General features: G+C 47.3%; 1 protein-coding gene across 6 annotated transcripts in view; it reads left to right on the forward strand.

Moving 5' to 3' along the window:
- The window catches only part of mical2 (microtubule associated monooxygenase, calponin and LIM domain containing 2), a 111,010-nt gene extending 92,393 nt beyond the window's left edge, over positions 1 to 18,617 (forward strand). The window contains exons 21-27 of one of the 6 annotated variants that reach the window (XM_031900402.1): positions 4,744 to 4,845; positions 5,691 to 5,738; positions 6,239 to 6,425; positions 7,297 to 7,379; positions 8,541 to 8,846; positions 13,977 to 14,034; positions 18,405 to 18,617. In XM_031900402.1, coding sequence (XP_031756262.1) covers positions 4,744 to 4,845; positions 5,691 to 5,738; positions 6,239 to 6,425; positions 7,297 to 7,379; positions 8,541 to 8,846; positions 13,977 to 14,000 — 750 coding nt within the window. In that variant the 3' untranslated portion in view covers positions 14,001 to 14,034; positions 18,405 to 18,617. Of the gene's footprint in view, positions 1 to 4,743; positions 4,846 to 5,690; positions 5,739 to 6,238; positions 6,426 to 7,296; positions 7,380 to 8,540; positions 14,242 to 18,404 lie in introns of those variants that run through there. The other 5 variants (XM_031900403.1, XR_004222192.1, XM_031900401.1 and 2 more) reach the window with 5 other exon arrangements.
- The last annotated feature ends 351 nt before the right edge of the window (positions 18,618 to 18,968 follow it).

Raw genomic sequence — 18,968 nt, forward strand, 5'->3', positions numbered from 1 at the left:
GGGTCAGTGACCCCCATTTGAAAGCTACAAAGAGTCAGAAGAAGAAGGCAATTCATTTAAAAACTACAAAATAAATACTGACGACCAATTGAAAAGTTGTTTAGGGCCATTGTATAAGAGACACACAAGATAAACATTATTAATTCCCATTGGGCTCAGCATTTTTGCTCTCAGGCTGCTGAGGGATATTTCCCCTTTAACCCCAGCTAAACCCATTTATATCCCAGCACAGACCTTCCCACATTCCCAGGATTCAGTCTGTCAGGGCCGCTCTGGAAACCTGTTCTGCACCCTGGGAGGCGGCCGCTGCTAATAATGATCTTCCTACACCATCCAGCCTGTGATAAGCAGTTTGGTCGCTCCCACCCAGCCAATCCCAGCGTTGCCCTTCCTGTGCACTCACACTGAGCTTATCTGATACAGGGATCAGCGCTGGGGCAGTTGCTTCCCTGGGACAATAATCCCTATTTGTTATAAACAAAGCTGCTTTATAGATACTAGGGAACCCCCCCCTATAGGGATACCATAATGAACATGGCTGTTCCACTTTAAGGGTCACTGTCTCTTTAATCTTTGTGGGAGTTGTTGCCCCTCAAAAGGCAATAAACCTTATCTCAAAGGGAGAACATTCCTGTCCTGTTGTAAATCAGGCAGCAATTCCTGTGGGGCAAGGTGAGTCTCTGACCTCTAACCCCCGGCTGTCTCTGCCCAATAAGGGATAGGAAGCATTTACTATAGGCTTAGGGATCATGGGAAATCCTCAGCAGGTAACAGGAGTCTCAACTGATAGTTACTCCAGTCTTATTAGTATATGTATAAATACAAATACACAGAGAGGGAATGTTCTGGGCACACAATAAGCTGTACCCCCATACTGTACTGTCTAAGGGAAACACTATGGCACCTCCCTCCCATATGTATAAATACAAATATACAGAGAAGGAATGTTCTGGGCACACAATAAGCTGTACCCCCATACTGTACTGTCTAAGGGAAACACTATGGCACCTCCTACCCATATGTATAAATACAAATATACAGAGAAGGAATGTTCTGGGCATACAATAAGCTGTACCCCCATACTGTACTGTCTAAGGGAAACACTATGGCACCCCCTACCCATATGTATAAATACAAATATACACAGAAGGAATGTTCTGGGCACACAATAAGCTGTACCCCCATACTGTACTGTCTAAGGGAAACACTATGGCACCCCCTACCCATATGTATAAATACAAATACACAGAGAAGGAATGTTCTGGGCACACAATAAGCTGTACCCCATACTGTACTGTCTAAGGGAAACACTATGGCACCCCCTACCCATATGTATAAATACAAATATACAGAGAAGGAATGTTCTGGGCACACAATAAGCTGTACCCCCATACTGTACTGTCTAAGGGAAACACTATGGCACCCCCTACCCATATGTATAAATACATATATACAGAGAAGGAATGTTCTGGGCACACAATAAGCTGTACCCCCATACTGTACTGTCTAAGGGAAACACTATGGCACCCCCTACCCATATGTATAAATACAAATATACAGAGAAGGAATGTTCTGGGCACACAATAATCTGTACCCCCATACTGTACTGTCTAAGGGAAACACTATGGCACCCCCTACCCATATGTATAAATACAAATATACAGAGAAGGAATGTTCTGGGCACACTATAAGCTGTACCCCCATACTGTACTGTATATAAGAGAAACTGGTTTATAAGGAGAATATTTCCCTTTAAAACAATGTGCTGCAATAACACAATAGGCTGAAATCCCAATTTTTCCTGATTTCACTTCCCGTCTGATTCACTTTCAGCTTCTCATTTACTTCCTTTGCCAAAATATGCTACAATGAGCGGCATGTCTTGGAAGGGATCAACATTCTTCTCAAAACATTCTCTGAATGTTTGGATCCTGGTAACAGTAATTACGGAATATTCCAACATCCAGCGACTAAAACACAAGCCATGTTACACGCTATATAACAGCTGGGAGCCTGGGCCTTAACTCAGTATCATGTCTACTGCAGTGTCTTATATATATATATATTATAGTATCAGTATTATCCTGATTAATGTATTTATACATATGGGTAGGAGGTGCCATAGTGTTTCCCTTAGACAGTACAGTATGGGGGTACAGCTTATTGTGTGCCCAGAACATTCCTTCTCTGTATATTTGTATTTATACATATGGGTAGGGGGTGCCATAGTGTTTCCCTTAGACAGTACAGTATGGGGGTACAGCTTATTGTGTGCCCAGAACATTCCTTCTCTGTATTTTTGTATTTATACATATGGGTAGGGGGTGCCATAGTGTTTCCCTTAGACAGTACAGTATGGGGGTACAGCTTATTGTGTGCCCAGAACATTCCTTCTCTGTATATTTGTATTTATACATATGGGTAGGGGTTGCCATAGTGTTTCCCTTAGACAGTACAGTATGGGGGTACAGCTTATTGTGTGCCCAGAACATTCCCTCTCTGTATATTTGTATTTATACATATGGGTAGGGGGTGCCATAGTGTTTCCCTTAGACAGTACAGTATGGGGGTACAGCTTATTGTGTGCCCAGAACATTCCTTCTCTGTATTTTTGTATTTATACATATGGGTAGGGGTTGCCATAGTGTTTCCCTTAGACAGTACAGTATGGGGGTACAGCTTATTGTGTGCCCAGAACATTCCCTCTCTGTATATTTGTATTTATACATATGGGTAGGGGGTGCCATAGTGTTTCCCTTAGACAGTACAGTATGGGGGTACAGCTTATTGTGTGCCCAGAACATTCCTTCTCTGTATATTTGTTTTTATAAACATAATTAGGAGCTGCCATACTGAATGCTCCAGTCAACAGAAAGGTATTTGTCGCAAACACAGAGCACCACCTAGTGGTCATGGCTATTAAAATGCAGCAGTCATTCACTTGCAATATAATTATTATAATACTTTATTTAAATAACAGATTCCATACAGATGTACTTTCTTATTCACTTCAGTCCCAATCTTAGTCAAACTTACAGTTGATGGTCCCTTAAACATTAATACATTAGGGTCTATTTCATCTGAAGCCAAATAAACTGACTGACACAAACTCTGTGCAGATCGTGGCCATGGTAGCTTTAAGCGTAATACTCAGCCTGCAGCCTTGTGCCTTTATATGGGCACAGAACCCCTCAGTGACTGCTAATATCCTTATCATTTACAGTAGGGGGTACATTATCCCTTATAATACATGAGTGATACTCAGAGTTCCCTGTATAACTCAGCCTGCAGCCTTGTGCCTTTATATGGGCACAGAACCCCTCAGTGACTGCTAATATCCTTATCATTTACAGTAGGGGGTACATTATCCCTTATAATACATGAGTGATACTCAGAGTTCCCTGTATAACTCAACCTGCAGCCTTGTGCCTTTATATGGGGGGCACAGAACCCCTCAGTGACTGCTAATATCCTTATCATTTACAGTAGGGGGTACATTATCCCTTATAATACATGAGTGATACTCAGAGTTCCCTGTATAACTCAGCCTGCAGCCTTGTGCCTTTATATGGGCACAGAACCCCTCAGTGACTGCTAATATCCTTATCATTTACAGTAGGGGGTACATTATCCCTTATAATACATGAGTGATACTCAGAGTTCCCTGTATAACTCAGCCTGCAGCCTTGTGCCTTTATATGGGGGGCACAGAACCCCTCAGTGACTGCTAATATCCTTATCATTTACAGTAGGGGGTACATTATCCCTTATAATACATGAGTGATACTCAGAGTTCCCTGTATAACTCAGCCTGCAGCCTTGTGCCTTTATATGGGGGGCACAGAACCCCTCAGTGACTGCTAATATCCTTATCATTTACAGTAGGGGGTACATTATCCCTTATAATACATGAGTGATACTCAGAGTTCCCTGTATAACTCAGCCTGCAGCCTTGTGCCTTTATATGGGGGGCACAGAACCCCTCAGTGACTGCTAATATCCTTATCATTTACAGTAGGGGGTACATTATCCCTTATAATACATGAGTGATACTCAGAGTTCCCTGTATAACTCAGCCTGCAGCCTTGTGCCTTTATATGGGCACAGAACCCCTCAGTGACTGCTAATATCCTTATCATTTACAGTAGGGGGTACATTACCTCTATAAATGTTATATTGAAACTGTGACTGGAGCAATGGGGCAGAGAATTTATCTAGACCCCACGGATGTTCCGTAGACAATCAGGAACCCAGTAGAAAGCTACTGTCGCTAAGGCTTGCTGCATGTTTCCCATTGCTCATTTAAAGGGTAAATAGTGTTTCTATGTTTTTATTTAGCCACACTGCTAACACTCACTTGATTTCATATGGGAATTCCTGTCGATGGATAAAGTCTCACCCCTATAACCACATGTGTTTGGTACCTTCCCACTGTCCAAAATACTCTAGTATTAATGACCGGAAGTCTGGTTGCCCCCCAGTAGGAGAGGGATGGGGGGGTATGTTTGCACTGTAGCACTGTGAGACCCCCAGACCAGGGCCTATCGGCTATACACCCCAATAATTGTGCCCCTGGCACTGGGAAAGTACCAATATCTTTTGCTGCTCGGCTTCCTTTCTTTTCTTTACTTCTATGTCTGACCCCCCCCCCGACATTTTGACCCCCTATTTATTTCTTTACTTCCTGTCTTTTCATTATTTCCTGTGTCTTTTCTTCCCATCCTTTTCCTCGTTGCCGGGTAGATGACCGTAGGAAAGGTTTCCAGTGGGATCGGCGCTGTGGCTGAAGTTCTAGTCAATCTGTATATGTGCGATCACAAACCCAAACCTAAGTCTTCTCATTTGGTAAGAGGCAGACGGGGGAGGCTAGATTGCTAGCCCCCGAGCAGCAGTCTGTCTGTATTAAAGGATATAGTGGAAGCCCACGCATTATCCGTGGTTTAACAATCATGCATGAAGCTGTTTTACATTGCAACATATATAGCAGCTCTATGCAGGCACATAAACAACACTGCCCCCTGGGGTGCACTTCCCGCTCATAAGCGGCGTGTAGGTAGCTGGGAGTAGGGCGTGTAGGTAGCTGGGAGTAGGGTGTGTAGGTAGCTGGGAGTAGGGCGTGTAGGTAGCTGGGAGTAGGGCGTGTAGGTAGCTGGGAGTAGGGCGTGTAGGTAGCTGGGAGTAGGGCGTGTAGGTAGCTGGGAGTAGGGCGTGTAGGTAGCTGGGAGTAGGGCGTGTAGGTAGCTGGGAGTAGGGCGTGTAGGTAGCTGGGAGTAGGGCGTGTAGGTAGCTGGGAGTAGGGCGTGTAGGTAGCTGGGAGTAGGGCGTGTAGGTAGCTGGGAGTAGGGCGTGTAGGTAGCTGGGAGTAGGGCGTGTAGGTAGCTGGGAGTAGGGCGTGTAGGTAGCTGGGAGTAGGGCGTGTAGGTAGCTGGGAGTAGGGCGTGTAGGTAGCTGGGAGTAGGGCGTGTAGGTAGCTGGGAGTAGGGCGTGTAGGTAGCTGGGAGTAGGGCGTGTAGGTAGCTGGGAGTAGGGCGTGTAGGTAGCTGGGAGTAGGGCGTGTAGGTAGCTGGGAGTAGGGCGTGTAGGTAGCTGGGAGTAGGGCGTGTAGGTAGCTGGGAGTAGGGTGTGTAGGTAGGAAGGGGCTGATACCCCCCAGGATCAGGATAACCACAGTGACTTTATGTTGAATTCAGGAGCCTGAGGACGGGACCTCGACTGCGGAGCCTCCCTGTGCCCCCAAGGTACAGCCGTAAGGAGAATCTCTCACGCGTTGCCTGAGTGTTAATAGAGTGCTGCATACACCAGTATTTGCAATTAACCCAGTTGAACTACAACTACCGTAACACAACGGGGCATGATGGGAGTTACTGTTTGTTATGTTCCCTATGCGACACCATTGGGGCTTCAACCTATTAAATTCATTAGCTTTTAGTATGATGAGCTAGATATCCTGAGACAGTTTGCAATTGGTCTTCACTTTTGTGCTTTTTGAATTATGTAGTTTTTTTTGTTTAGCAACTCTCCAGTTTGGCATTTCAGCAGCTTTCTGGTTGCTAGGGTTCAGATTACCCCAGCAACCGGGCAGCGGTATAAATAAGAAACTGGATTGTGATGGGAAACAAAAGATCGGTAATAAGATATAAAGGGGGGGGGGTCTGGCTTTGGTGCATGAAGGTATGAGCCCCCCCTGTTTGTGTCCCTGGGGGCCCCTGGGAGTAATGTACATCGTGTGTATTCGCAGGGGTCGCTACGGAAGGAGTTCCCGGCCAATATCGGAGGGAGCGACACCTGCTATTTCTGCAAGAGGCGGGTCTACGTGGTGGAGCGACTCAGCGCCGAGGGGCACTTCTTCCACCGGGAATGTTTCAAGTGCGCCTTCTGTTCCACCAGCATCCGCCTGGGGAATTACGTCTTCAACGTAGAAGATGGTAGGTTGGTGGGTGTATAATACCCCGGGGGTAACTCGCAGCACTGGGGACTTGCCATTATGTTCCAAGGGCAACCTGCACAGAACTGGCCTATGGAGTGCAGCAACTGGAAGGGCTATAAGAGGATTGCACCTGTGCTGCTGCCTCTATTTCCAACTCTGTAGATTTGACCACTCGCAGATCCTGTAGTGGGGGGGTGGGGCTTGCAGCATTAGTGGGAGGAGTTTGGGCCACTCATGGGCAGGGTTTTTGGCGTAATGGTGCTTGGCTGGTGTGTATCGGGGGCATTAACCTGTATAAACAGGGCATATTTTTTTTAAACTCAGGAGCCCAGGTGGCCAATAGTTTAATAACTGTGGTGGGTCACCTTCTACTGTATTATGTTAAATGTTATATCTATGGGCAATTGTAAGCAACTTTTCAGTTGGTCTTCATTATTTCTTATAGTTTTTGAACTATTCTTGCTTTCAAATGGGGGTCACTGACCCCGGCAGCCAAACCCTATTGCTCTGTGAGGCTCCAGTTTTATTGTTATTGTTACTTTTTATTCCTTATCTTTCTATTCAGCCCCTCCCCTATTCATATAGCAGCCTCTCATTCAAACCACTCCCCGGTTGCTAAGGTAATTTGGACCCTAGCAACCAGATAGCTGCCGAAACTCCAGCTGCTGAACACAAAGTAAAATTACTTAAAAAACACAAGTAATAAAGAATGAAGACCAACTGCAAATTTTATGGCAGCCCTGGCCATCAGTAATGTATCACCTGACTGATAACATCAATGTCTGACATGCTGAGGATTCTGGGTATTGTAGTTAAGCAAAATCAAAGCAAATACCAATGGCAAAGGCTTTTTTTTTTATGTCTTACAGGTAATTTTTATTGCCAACCGCACTTCATGCATTCTGTCACCAAAAATAAACATCGGAAACGCAGGACGGAGTCAAAGGCGCAGGTGAGACGGGAGCGGAGTTTAGGTTTAATGTAGGTCTAGTAACCCATAGCAACCACCAGCAATTGACCAATTACTTTATCCCTTTCATCACGGCTGGGAAGGGTAGAATGCAGAATACTGGGCTATGGTTTCTTTATTTTTAGCTTGAAGATCCCACGCAATCAAATCCTGCCCCGGTGACCCGATTGGCTGATCTTTTGCTTTTTATAGTTCCATGCACTTTCCCAAAATAGCACTTTATTTATAGCTCCGCCCCCTCCTCCCAGATTCTTCCTTTTGGGATAAGCAACTTTCTCCTGTTTCCCTGGATATACGGCCGCTTGTTCTATTTTCGGTTGTTTTTGTCCAAATTTATTATTCTACTTAAATGCCGGCAAAGTTTTATTTTGTGCCGGGCTGGGAACTTTGAATGGGGGCCCGGTGGCAGAGGAGGCCCCAAGGGGCAGTTTAAAGGTTACAAAGGGGGTGGGGCTTGTTCAGGAGTAGGCTGGGTTTGGTTGGATCATGGGTGGGGTTTGGGCATAATGGGAGTGGCTCAGAGGCATGATTGTATTGTATTTCATTGGAGCACTGTCCTACTTACCCAGGGGGCACCGGGGACCAGTGGGATAATAATTGGCCAACTTGACTTAAGGTTCCCATACACGGGGCGATGTCGCCAAGCGAGCAGATCTTCTCCCAATATCCCCAATATCCAGGCTAATTCAATCATTTGGCCCTGGGGCCAAACAATCAAATTATAATGGCGGGTATAGGAAAAGTCGGTCCGGGGACCACATCAACGAGCCAATGCAGTCCCCGATCCGACTAGATTTTCTAACCTGCCTGATCGAGATCTGCCTGATTTCAGGCCAGATATCGGTTGGGCAGGCCCATTGGTAGTGCCCATACATGGGCCAGTAAGCTGCCGAATCGGTCTAAGGGACCCATATTGGCAGCTAGAATCGGCCCATGTATGGGGACCTTTAGTAGTATGGGGCCCTGTGTATAGTACCCGCTAGACCAGAGAGTTTGACAGGAGTCTTAGCTTCTCGGTAGGGGGAACCTTTAGACCTTTAGACCACTAAAATGACAATATGTGCCCAAAGTGGGCAAAGAACATGGCGTTACTGCGCCAACGCCCCTTGGGAACGGCCCAACTGAGACTCTTCTGCTTCCCAGGAGGAGGACAAGACGTGGAGAAGCGGCGAGGCAGAAGCTGCGGAAGTGGCCACGGACAGCGCCTACAGCGCCTGCAGCAGTTCCGGCGACAGCTCCCCAGGTATCGTTCCCTCCTTATGTAGGAAAACGCTAAGCTGGCCGCTTATGGTGACGCGGGATCTGCTTGCCATTCCGGGCCGCTTGTCTAACTGGATGCACGGTGCGTTCCAAGGTGCCAACCGCCATGTCAGGAACAACGAGCAGAGCTATGCCTACCTGTACGAACTGCTGAGCGTGGGGGTGCCGCTAATGTACGCTCTGCTAGAGGTACTAACCCTTATGTACCACGAGGCAGGCCCCTCCTTTCTGGATCTGGTGCAACAAGTGCAGAGCGCTCTGTGGTCCAAAAACACTTAACCTTCCTAGAGGGGCCTTTCCTGCCTTTTCCGCTGCACTATGGCTTTTTCCTTTACATTTCTGGTGACGGTGGCCTTGGGAAGGTTTCTGGACACATTGGCCAGATGCTAAGGGGGAAGGAAGCTCTAGGTTTGCACTTTGCCATATGCACCATCTTGTCGTGGTTTACAGGGAGGTCCCCAACCTGGTGTACGGAGCAGCCACATTCGGATGTCCGGTTGCTACCAAATGGTTTCCAGTTTGGTTGACCAAAAACAGTGTTTTTTTTGTCTAGTTCTTACCTTTGCTTTCACATTCACTGAATCGACTCAAGATCACTAAGAGGCCACTCTTTCTGTATAACGGACTCTAAACTGTAATGAACCACAAAAGCCCTGCTTTACTCCTTTGAATGCAGTTCAGTTGGAAGCCAAAGCACCGTGTAGGAATGTTGTGGCTCAAGGAAGCCAAGGAAGTAAAAAAGGTCCTCTGATAACTCCTCAAATAGGTGGCCAGAACATTCAAATATCTGGTTTGATGCATTGTTGCAGTATAAATACTCATTGCTAGAGAGAAGATGATGGTCTAGCTGGAGGTCCGTGGCCTGGATGTCATGATCTAGGACAGGGCTGTCTAGCTGGAGGTCCATGGCCTGGATGCCATGATCTAGGACAAGGCTGTCTAGCTAGAGGTCCATGGCCTGGATGTCATTATCTAGGACAGGTCTGTCTAGATGAAGATCCATGGCCTGTATGTCATGATCTAGAACAGGTCTGTCTAGCTGGAGATTCCATGGCCTGGATGTGATGGTCTAGGACAGGGCTGTCTAGCTGGAGGTCCATGGCCTGGATGTCATGATCTAGGACAGGGCTGTCTAGCTGGAGGTCCATGGCCTGGATGTGATGGTCTAGGACAGGGCTGTCTAGCTGGAGATCCATGGCCTGGATGTCATGATCTAGAACAGGTCTGTCTAGCTGAAGATCCATGGCCTGGATGTGATGGTCTAGGACAGGGCTGTCTAGCTGGAGATCCATGGCCTGAATGTCATGATCTAGAACAGGTCTGTCTAGCTGGAGATCCATGGCCTGGATGCGATGGTCTAGGACAGGGCTGTCTAGCTGGAGGTCCATGGCCTGGATGTGATGGTCTAGGACAGGGCTGTCTAGCTAGAGATCCATGGCCTGGATGTCATGATCTAGGACAGGGCTGTCTAGCTGGAGATCCATGGCCTGGATGTGATGGTCTAGGACAGGGCTGTCTAGCTGGAGATCCATGGCCTGTATGTCATGATCTAGAACAGGTCTGTCTAGCTGGAGATCCATGGCCTGGATGTGATGGTCTAGGACAGGGCTGTCTAGCTGGAGGTCCATGGCCTGGATGTGATGGTCTAGGACAGGGCTGTCTAGCTAGAGATCCATGGCCTGGATGTCATGATCTAGGACAGGGCTGTCTAGCTGGAGATCCATGGCCTGGATGTGATAGTCTAGGACAGGGCTGTCTAGCTGGAGATCCATGGCCTGGATGTGATGGTCTAGGACAGGGCTGTCTAGCTGGAGGTCCATGGCCTGGATGTGATGGTCTAGGACAGGGCTGTCTAGCTAGAGATCCATGGCCTGGATGTCATGATCTAGGACAGGGCTGTCTAGCTGGAGATCCATGGCCTGGATGTGATGGTCTAGGACAGGGCTGTCTAGCTGGAGATCCATGGCCTGGATGTGATGGTCTAGGACAGGGCTGTCTAGCTGGAGATCCATGGCCTGGATGTCATGATGTAGGACAGGGCTGTCTAGCTGGAGGTCCAGTATAGGCAAATACTGATCCAACCTATGGAAACAGTTGGACGTCACTTGTCTAGGAGGTCATTTCTGAAACCGACTGTCCAATGACATTTCATAAAGCTCAGGTCTTCTCCTGGATTGATCCCCCCTACCATGCTCATATTTCACCCAGGCCCTATTTTGTGCCATATGTTTATAGAAGAGCCTCGAGTGGCCCTCACTGCCCTTGAGGGTGATTGGACGATTATCCAGTTAATCAAGTTTTTGTATATTTTAAATCAGAGACTAAAGGATAACTTCGCCCAAGAATAAGATTTTCTTTCTTTCTGCAAATTGTTCTTTGTCTAATTTAGGCGAAGTTGCCCTTTAATTACAATTAAATCTAAATTAGGGACATGGAACAATGGAATGGCAAAGACTCTGCTATATGATATTGTGTAAAAGGTAACGGGTCTGGTTCTGAGCCTTCAGGCCCTGCTTCACCCCCCCCCCCCCCCGCCGCCCCAGGCCCAATGCCCCATATCACAGGTTAAGGGCAATTAATGGTCTTTGTGGTCTCAGCATTTCTCACTTCCGAACCGTACGATACCTCCGAGCTTGTCTCATAGACTGCAGGCTCCTTCTTAGGGGGAAATATGCCCTTTAAAATGGGGCGGAGCTACCCTGCTTGTTATTATGGGTATCCCCCGCCCCCCCCCCCCCGAGACCTCCATACATTTCATTGCATTTCTACCTACAGCCGTTAATCACTTGCTTCCTAATTCATTTGCACAGACGGATATTTCCACGCTATGATTTTGTAATTTTTTATGTTATTATGTAATTTTGACATTTCTAGAATATTCAGAATGTTTAAATGTGTTTCTTGCAGTTTGGAGAGGGGGGAATTGTACAAAGGGGTAATTTCCAGCTTGGTGATTGGTGGGGGCATATTGCCCAAACTTGCCTCCATTGACTCCTGGGGCAGTTACTGTACCTGCAAGGGCAGTTGCAGCTGATAATCAGGTGACTGTCGGTTGGAAAGGTGGCAGTCAGTCTGCGTTTCCAAGTGACAGTCATGTGACAAGCGATTGCCCCCCCTGCTTGCAGGCAATGGCGAGTATAAAGGGGGCAGATTTTACGGGTCCTGGGCTGGAAATTGTTCCCAGTGCCATTGGGCTAATGGATAAATATGTTCTTTATTATTTCTTAAAGAGATATATTGTATTCCCAGCCTCAAATCCTTACTGTAAACTTACGTCAGGGGGGGCGGCTGGGGAAATGCTCCCAGAATCCTTTGGTAGAGAGAACTTCCAATAGCTGCGGAATATATTGGTGCTTTATAAATAAATGTTAATAATAATAATTATAGCTGCCCACAGACTGGCAGAAAGAGAGTCTAAACAACTTGTTAGATAGCAGTGACCCCCAACCAGTAACATGTTGTTTACTACCCCCATTGAGTGACATTAAAGCAGGGGCACATTTCTAATTTAAGTTCTGGGGGCAGAAAGACCAACTGCCAGACTCCTTCAGCAGTGGGGTAACTTGGTTGCCACCCTGCAAACAGATCTTCTAAAGGGGCCCGGTGGGGGAGGAGGGACTGTAATATGGCAGACCCCGCTGTCCAGGTCCCCCTGTGGCCCCCCCACGGCCGCAGGGTCTGCTGTATAGCTAGTTTGGCCACTGTCCTGCAGTCTGGCATTCATGGTGGGCTACCAAATGACCAATCACAGCCCTACATTTGGCACCCAATCCCCCCCCAGGACGCATTGGTCCCTCACTGACCCAGACCCAATCCCCCCCAAGACGCATTGGTCCCTCACTGACCCAGACCCAATCCCCCCCAGGACGCATTGGTCCCTCACTGACCCATACCCACTCCCCCCAGGACGCATTGGTCCCTCACTGACCCAGACCCGATCCCCCCAGGACGCATTGGTCCCTCACTGACCCATACCCACTCCCCCCCAGGACGCATTGGTCCCTCACTGACCCAGACCCAATCCCCCCCAAGACGCATTGGTCCCTCACTGACCCAGACCCAATCCCCCCCAGGACGCATTGGTCCCTCACTGACCCAGACCCAAGCCCCCCCAGGACGCATTGGTCCCTCACTGACCCTGACCCAAGCCCCCCCCAGGACGCATTGGTCCCTCACTGACCCAGACCCGATCCCCCCAGGACGCATTGGTCCCTCACTGACCCATACCCACTCCCCCCCAGGACGCATTGGTCCCTCACTGACCCAGACCCAATCCCCCCCAAGACGCATTGGTCCCTCACTGACCCAGACCCAATCCCCCCCAGGACGCATTGGTCCCTCACTGACCCAGACCCAAGCCCCCCCCAGGACGCATTGGTCCCTCACTGACCCATACCCACTCCCCCCAGGACGCATTGGTCCCTCACTGACCCAGACCCGATCCCCCCCAGGACGCATTGGTCCCTCACTGACCCAGACCCAATCCCCCCCAGGATGCATTGGTCCCTCACTGACCCAGACCCAATCCCCCCCCAGGACACATTGGTCCCTCACTGACCCAGACCCAATCCCCCCCAGGACGCATTGGTCCCTCACTGACCCAGACCCAATCCCCCCCCCAGGACGCATTGGTCTCACAGACCCAATCCCCCCCCAGGACACATTGGTCCCTCACTGACCCAGACCCAATCCCCCCAGGACGCATTGGTCCCTCACTGACCCAGACCCAATCCCCCCCCCAGGATGCATTGGTCCCTCACTGACCTTCCTCCCCCCCTCCAAGGTGCATAAGTAAGTGTCAGATATGTACACTTGGGGGGGTGGGTGCTTGCTGGGGGCCGCTGGGGTGGCAATGCCAATGGGCCCCGCACACACCACTTCGACCCTGGTACTGATATCACTGAATAACCAAAACCTGCCCTGGGGATACAATATATTTCTTTAGGAATTCTGTGCCCCCTCAATCTCCAATGCTGTAACATGAGAATCAGCTGCCTGTAACGTCCACGTTACTGATTTACTGTACATTTCAAGGGCATACGAACTATTATTGCAAAATGAGAATATGAGTCCTGGCTGCACTCAATAGGCCAGCTATGTATCCATGTACTGTATCATGTGCCTGTTGTGTCCCATCTCCGCAATGGGGAATATTGGGGGGAAAGAGGGCATTTCCTATGTTTCCTGCTATTTTCCCTCTGTCTGTATCTAAACCACTGCCATTTTCTTGATTTTATCTCTTTTTTTTAACCCTTCAGCTTCTGATCTCTCTCAAATCCTCTCTCTCTCTCTCTCTTTATTTCCCTCCACTGCCTTTAGTTCCTTTCAACATTCCAGTACTAGATCCTCTCATTGGCTGAAGCGTTGTCACTATCAGGTGATTTGATTGCTCGCCAGTCTCGTGATTTGTAACTAATCCCTCCCCCTAATGGGCGTCGCTAACACGTTTTACCTTAACCTCATTGGAGCAATTTGTGTCTGTCTGGTGTGTAAGGAGCCAATAACGAACCAAAGCTTGAGGAATTGCGCATTTGCATGTTGTCACTAATTAATGACACAGCTAACGGTTTATTGTCTGTATTTACCATCATTTGCTACTAACGGATTTGGTTTACATTAAGCTGCCAGTGAAATACTTCAATATACGCCGGTAGTTTCCCCCAGGGACTTTTGCATTTCATTTAATACAAGAGAGAACTTTGTAACATTATCCTTATAGTATCTCCAATTGCATGTGGGGTTCTTTCAGCATTCTGCTCTCTCCCTATAAGCACTTCCCTTGCAGGCAGAATCTAAACCAATCACAAAGCAGATAGGGCGTCTTTATTACCCTCATCCATATTACTAAAGTTTTATATAAACAGTATAATCCCCTGAGCAGAGCCATCTAAGTTATCCAGGCCACACCCTGTTACACCCACTTTCTGTCCAAGCCCCGCCTATTCATGTGCAAGTCCTGCCCCTTTCAGCCTGCAAATCCAAAAACATCATCCATATTACTAAATGTTATATAAACAGTATAAGCCCCTGAGTAACACCAGCTAAGTTATCCAGGCCACACCCTGTTACACCCATGGCCTGCCCAAACCCCGCCCATTCATTTGCTAGCCCTGCCCCTTTCAGACTGCAAATCCACAAACATCTATCTAGACCTATTACTGCCATAGTAGGGCCTTTGACTAGATTCCCACCTGTCTACTCCAATGGAGGCTCCGAGTGCATCATCACTGGGTTAGTTTTGGGGTTCTTTGGCCAAGTTAGGGTGCAGCCATACTGACAGGGAATCTATTTGGCCTGTCCTCTATGGATTCTGTATCTTCTCAACAGGCAGAATGGCTGTATCCTTAACTATAAATATATCAATTTCCCTTTAGCCAATGTCGGACCTCCTTGGGCTCGGGGCCCACCATAGAACCTCAAGGGCCCAGTTCAGCGACAATTAAATGTATATAGTGCTAAAGTTAAGGGCGAAGACACACACGGAAATTAGTCGCTGCAACTTGTTTAAAAGTTGCAGTGATTCAATGTGCAGCGCTAAACCGCACGTGATTATTAGTAGCGGCCTATGGCGAGAAAGTCGCCACAATTGACTTTTTAAAAAGTTGCGGCGACTATTCGCCCCATGTGTCTTTGCCTTAATAGGTGTCATTTAGGCCTGTGTTGGGGATAAGCAGATAATGCCCCTACCCAAATAGCTCCAGAACAGGCCATAAGGTATCTCCCTCCTCCTGTATAAAGGTGCCCATACACGTAAAGATCCGCTCGTTTGGGGAGGTTGCCAAGCAATCGGATCTTCTCCCGATATCCCCACCTACGGGTGGGCAATATCGGGCTATTTCAGGCCAATTCGGTCGTTTGGCCCTGGGACCAAACGATCGCATTAAAACGGGTATAGGTGCAGTCGGTCAACAAGCCGATGCAGTCCCCGATCCGACTAAATCTTTTAACTTGCCCGATTGATATCTGCCCGATTTCAGGCCAGATATCGGTCGGGCAGGCCCCTCGTTAGTATCCATATACGGGCCGATAAGCTGCCGAGTCTGTCTATGGGACCGATATTTGCAGCTAGAATCAGCCCGTGTATGGCCACCTTAAGGGCGAAGACACACGGAGCTACTTAGTAGCAGCTACTTGTCACAGCTACTAAACCCCAGAAAATCCCCTTCCATAGACAATACTGAGAATTGCCTCTGCTAAAACACACGTAGAGACAATTATCAGTAAATGATCAACATTGTCTGTTTCTGTAGCCGTGACAAGTAGCTGCTACTAGTAGCTCTGTGTGTCTTCACCCTTACACATGAATATTGCTTATCCTGTGGCACCAGAGTTGATCTAGGTGTCCAAGGCCCACTGGGATTGGGTCGGTGGGGCCCATAAGGGCCGAGGCCCATCGGGTTTTTCCCAATGTCCCACTAGCCCAGTCTGAGTATTTTTACCCAACATTCCCCAAAATGCAGCAACAGACACAGCACCCAATGGCAAGAAAATTGCCAAGATTAGTCGCCACAATTTACTTTTTTCTTTTAACCTGCCCGATTGATATCTGCCCGATTGATATCTGCCCGATTGATATCTGCCCGATTGATATCTGCCCGATTTCAGGCCAGATATCGGTCGGGCAGGCCCCTCGTTAGTATCCATGCACGGGCCGATAAGCTGCCAAGTCGGTCTATGGGACCGATATTGGCAGCTAGAATCAGCCTGTGTATGTCCACCTTAAGGGTAAAGGCCCATTGGGATTGGGTCAGCGGGGCCCATAAGGGCCAAGGCCCATTGGGTTTTTCCCAGTGTCCCACTAGTCCAGTCTGAGTATTTTTACCCAGCATTCCCCAAAATGCAATCCTTCGCTACCCCGATCCCATCTAAGCTGAGAATCCCCTAAGAGCTATTGTAGAACCATCAGGAATGTTACTATGGGGCTGTCAGTATCTCCTTAGCGTTCAAGTGGGGGCGCAGAAGAGGCTCATTATCCGCAGTGTTTACATTACCTGCTCGTAAAGATCCTTTAGTCCAATCCCATTGACGGTGTGTTGGCAGATATGCGCCGAACCCTGCGGGTAAAAGAAACCTTTATACAGAGAATTAGAAAGCAAAGCTAAACAAACAGTATTGTTCCCGGGGTTAGAAATAACATTACAGACACACCCTGTATCAGGGAGATACCCACAAACTCCCCATAAAGGCTGATCCTTTGAAGAAATACTTAATGCAAAAACATACACACATCCAGGGCTGAGGCCCCGCCCCCACCCCCAAGCACCGCCTCCATTTCAGTAACATGGAAGAACCCATTCCCCAGGGGGGGGGGGGGAACCTATAACAACTCACACAATGTAATGTAAAACAGCTCAGGGTGCACTTTTGCAAATCATATTTGTCCTTAAAAAATTCAAGGTTTAAGAAAGATAGTGGGGGGGGGGGGGGGTAAGGTGATCAAAAATGAATTATTTGCCACAAATCACAGGGAAATCGCAAGTTGTAAAGGGGAGGAGAGATAAAACTGAGCAGAGAATCATCAGGGGGCGCTTCTAGCTTCAGTAACTTGTGCGTTTGTCATTCTGTCTGGCCACTGCAAGGACTGAAGTGCAGGAAGCGCTCCTTATACACATTTATGATATTAGCGGCGTAAAACTGCTAATGTCATTAAACTAAATAGTCAGGAAAATTGCAAAAGTGCTGAGTGGAGCCGTTTTACATTAAAGGGTTGGTTCACCTTTAAGTTAACTTTTACTATGTTATAAAATAGCAACTATTCAATTGGTCTTCATTTTTAATCATTTTTTTAATAATTTGCCTTTCTCTTCTGACTATTTCCATCTTTCAAATGGGGGTCACTGACCCCGGCAGCCTAAAAACTATTGCAATTTCATTGCTATTGTTACTTTTTATTACTATATCTTTCTATTCAGACCCTTCTATTCTCCCTCTCATTCAAACCACTGCCTGGTTGCTAGGGTCATTTGGACCCCAGCAACCGTATAGCAGCTAAAATGCCATGCCGGAGAAAGCTAAATCATTCAAAAAACCACAAATAATAAAAAATGAAGACCAATTGCAATTTGTTTCAGAACAACATACTAAGGGGCTGATTTACTAACCCACGAATGGGAAAAAATCGGATTGGAAACGAACATTTTGTGACTTTTTCGTATTTTTGGCGTTTTTTTTCGTCACCGTCGCAACTTTTTCGTGAATTGTTGCGACTTTTTCGTAGCCGTTACGACTGGCACGAATTGTCGCGACTTTTCCGTAGCCGTGACGACTTGCGCGAGTTGTCGAGCGCTAGTAAACGGTCGGGCAAACCTTTCCGATTTTTTTTGCGACGGCTACGAAAAAGTCGTGACAATTCGCACTAGTCGTAACGGCTACGAAAAAGTCGCGACAATTTCCAAAGAAGTCGCGACGGAGCCGAAAAAAAAATCGCAAAATACCGATCATTATGAAAAAAACGCATTCGGCCGCTTTCGATCCGTTCGTGGATTAGTAAATCGGCCCCTAAGAGTTAATTAAAGGTGAACAACGCCTTTAATGTGTTTCATCTGTGATTAAAATGGAAAAAGAAATCCTTATGTGTTATGATTGGATGAATCGTATATGAAGCTGCCAATCAGAGCAGCCGTTCTATTCTCTAGCCTATCCGTGACTCTCGCTTGCGGCTGCATGATTTCTACTCGCGACTGAGGGAAACGCTCTCATTTCAGACCGCTCTACATGTCTCTGTCTATTTTGTCTCCTCTGTCACAGACTCTGTTCCCCGTTCGGACTGTTTTTTCCTCTCTCTCTGGGATTTGGGGGAAAGTCCTTTCTTTACCATCTTAATTCACGGTTTATCAAATGAAGTGAATATTTTTTTTTAATCCTGTGATTCTGATGGGAAATGTACGGCGCGCGCAGGATTCTGTTCAACTCCGTGACAAACTGATCTGTAAACAAATAAATATGTTAGTTTGTAACCCCTGTGTGTTTCCTCTCTTCCTTTGTCATTGGAATCAATTTGTACCTAAAATAATTATATTCCTGTCGTTATTCTTATTTCCAACCCGTTTCCAATACGTCTCAATATGATCCGATATCAACATATACACTTTGCCTTATGTTAATCCTACATGAGTGATACTCTAATACTTCTAATATCCTTATCATTTACAGTAGGGGGTATATTATCCCTTATAATACATGAGTGATACTCAGAGTTCCCTGTATAACTCAGCCTGCAGCCTTGTGCCTTTATATGGGCACAGAACCCCTCAGTGACTGCTAATATCCTTATCATTTACAGTAGGGGGTACATTATCCCTTATAATACAC

This window comes from Xenopus tropicalis, chromosome 4 (genome assembly GCF_000004195.4).
Source record: "Xenopus tropicalis strain Nigerian chromosome 4, UCB_Xtro_10.0, whole genome shotgun sequence".
NCBI lineage: Eukaryota > Metazoa > Chordata > Amphibia > Anura > Pipidae > Xenopus > Xenopus tropicalis.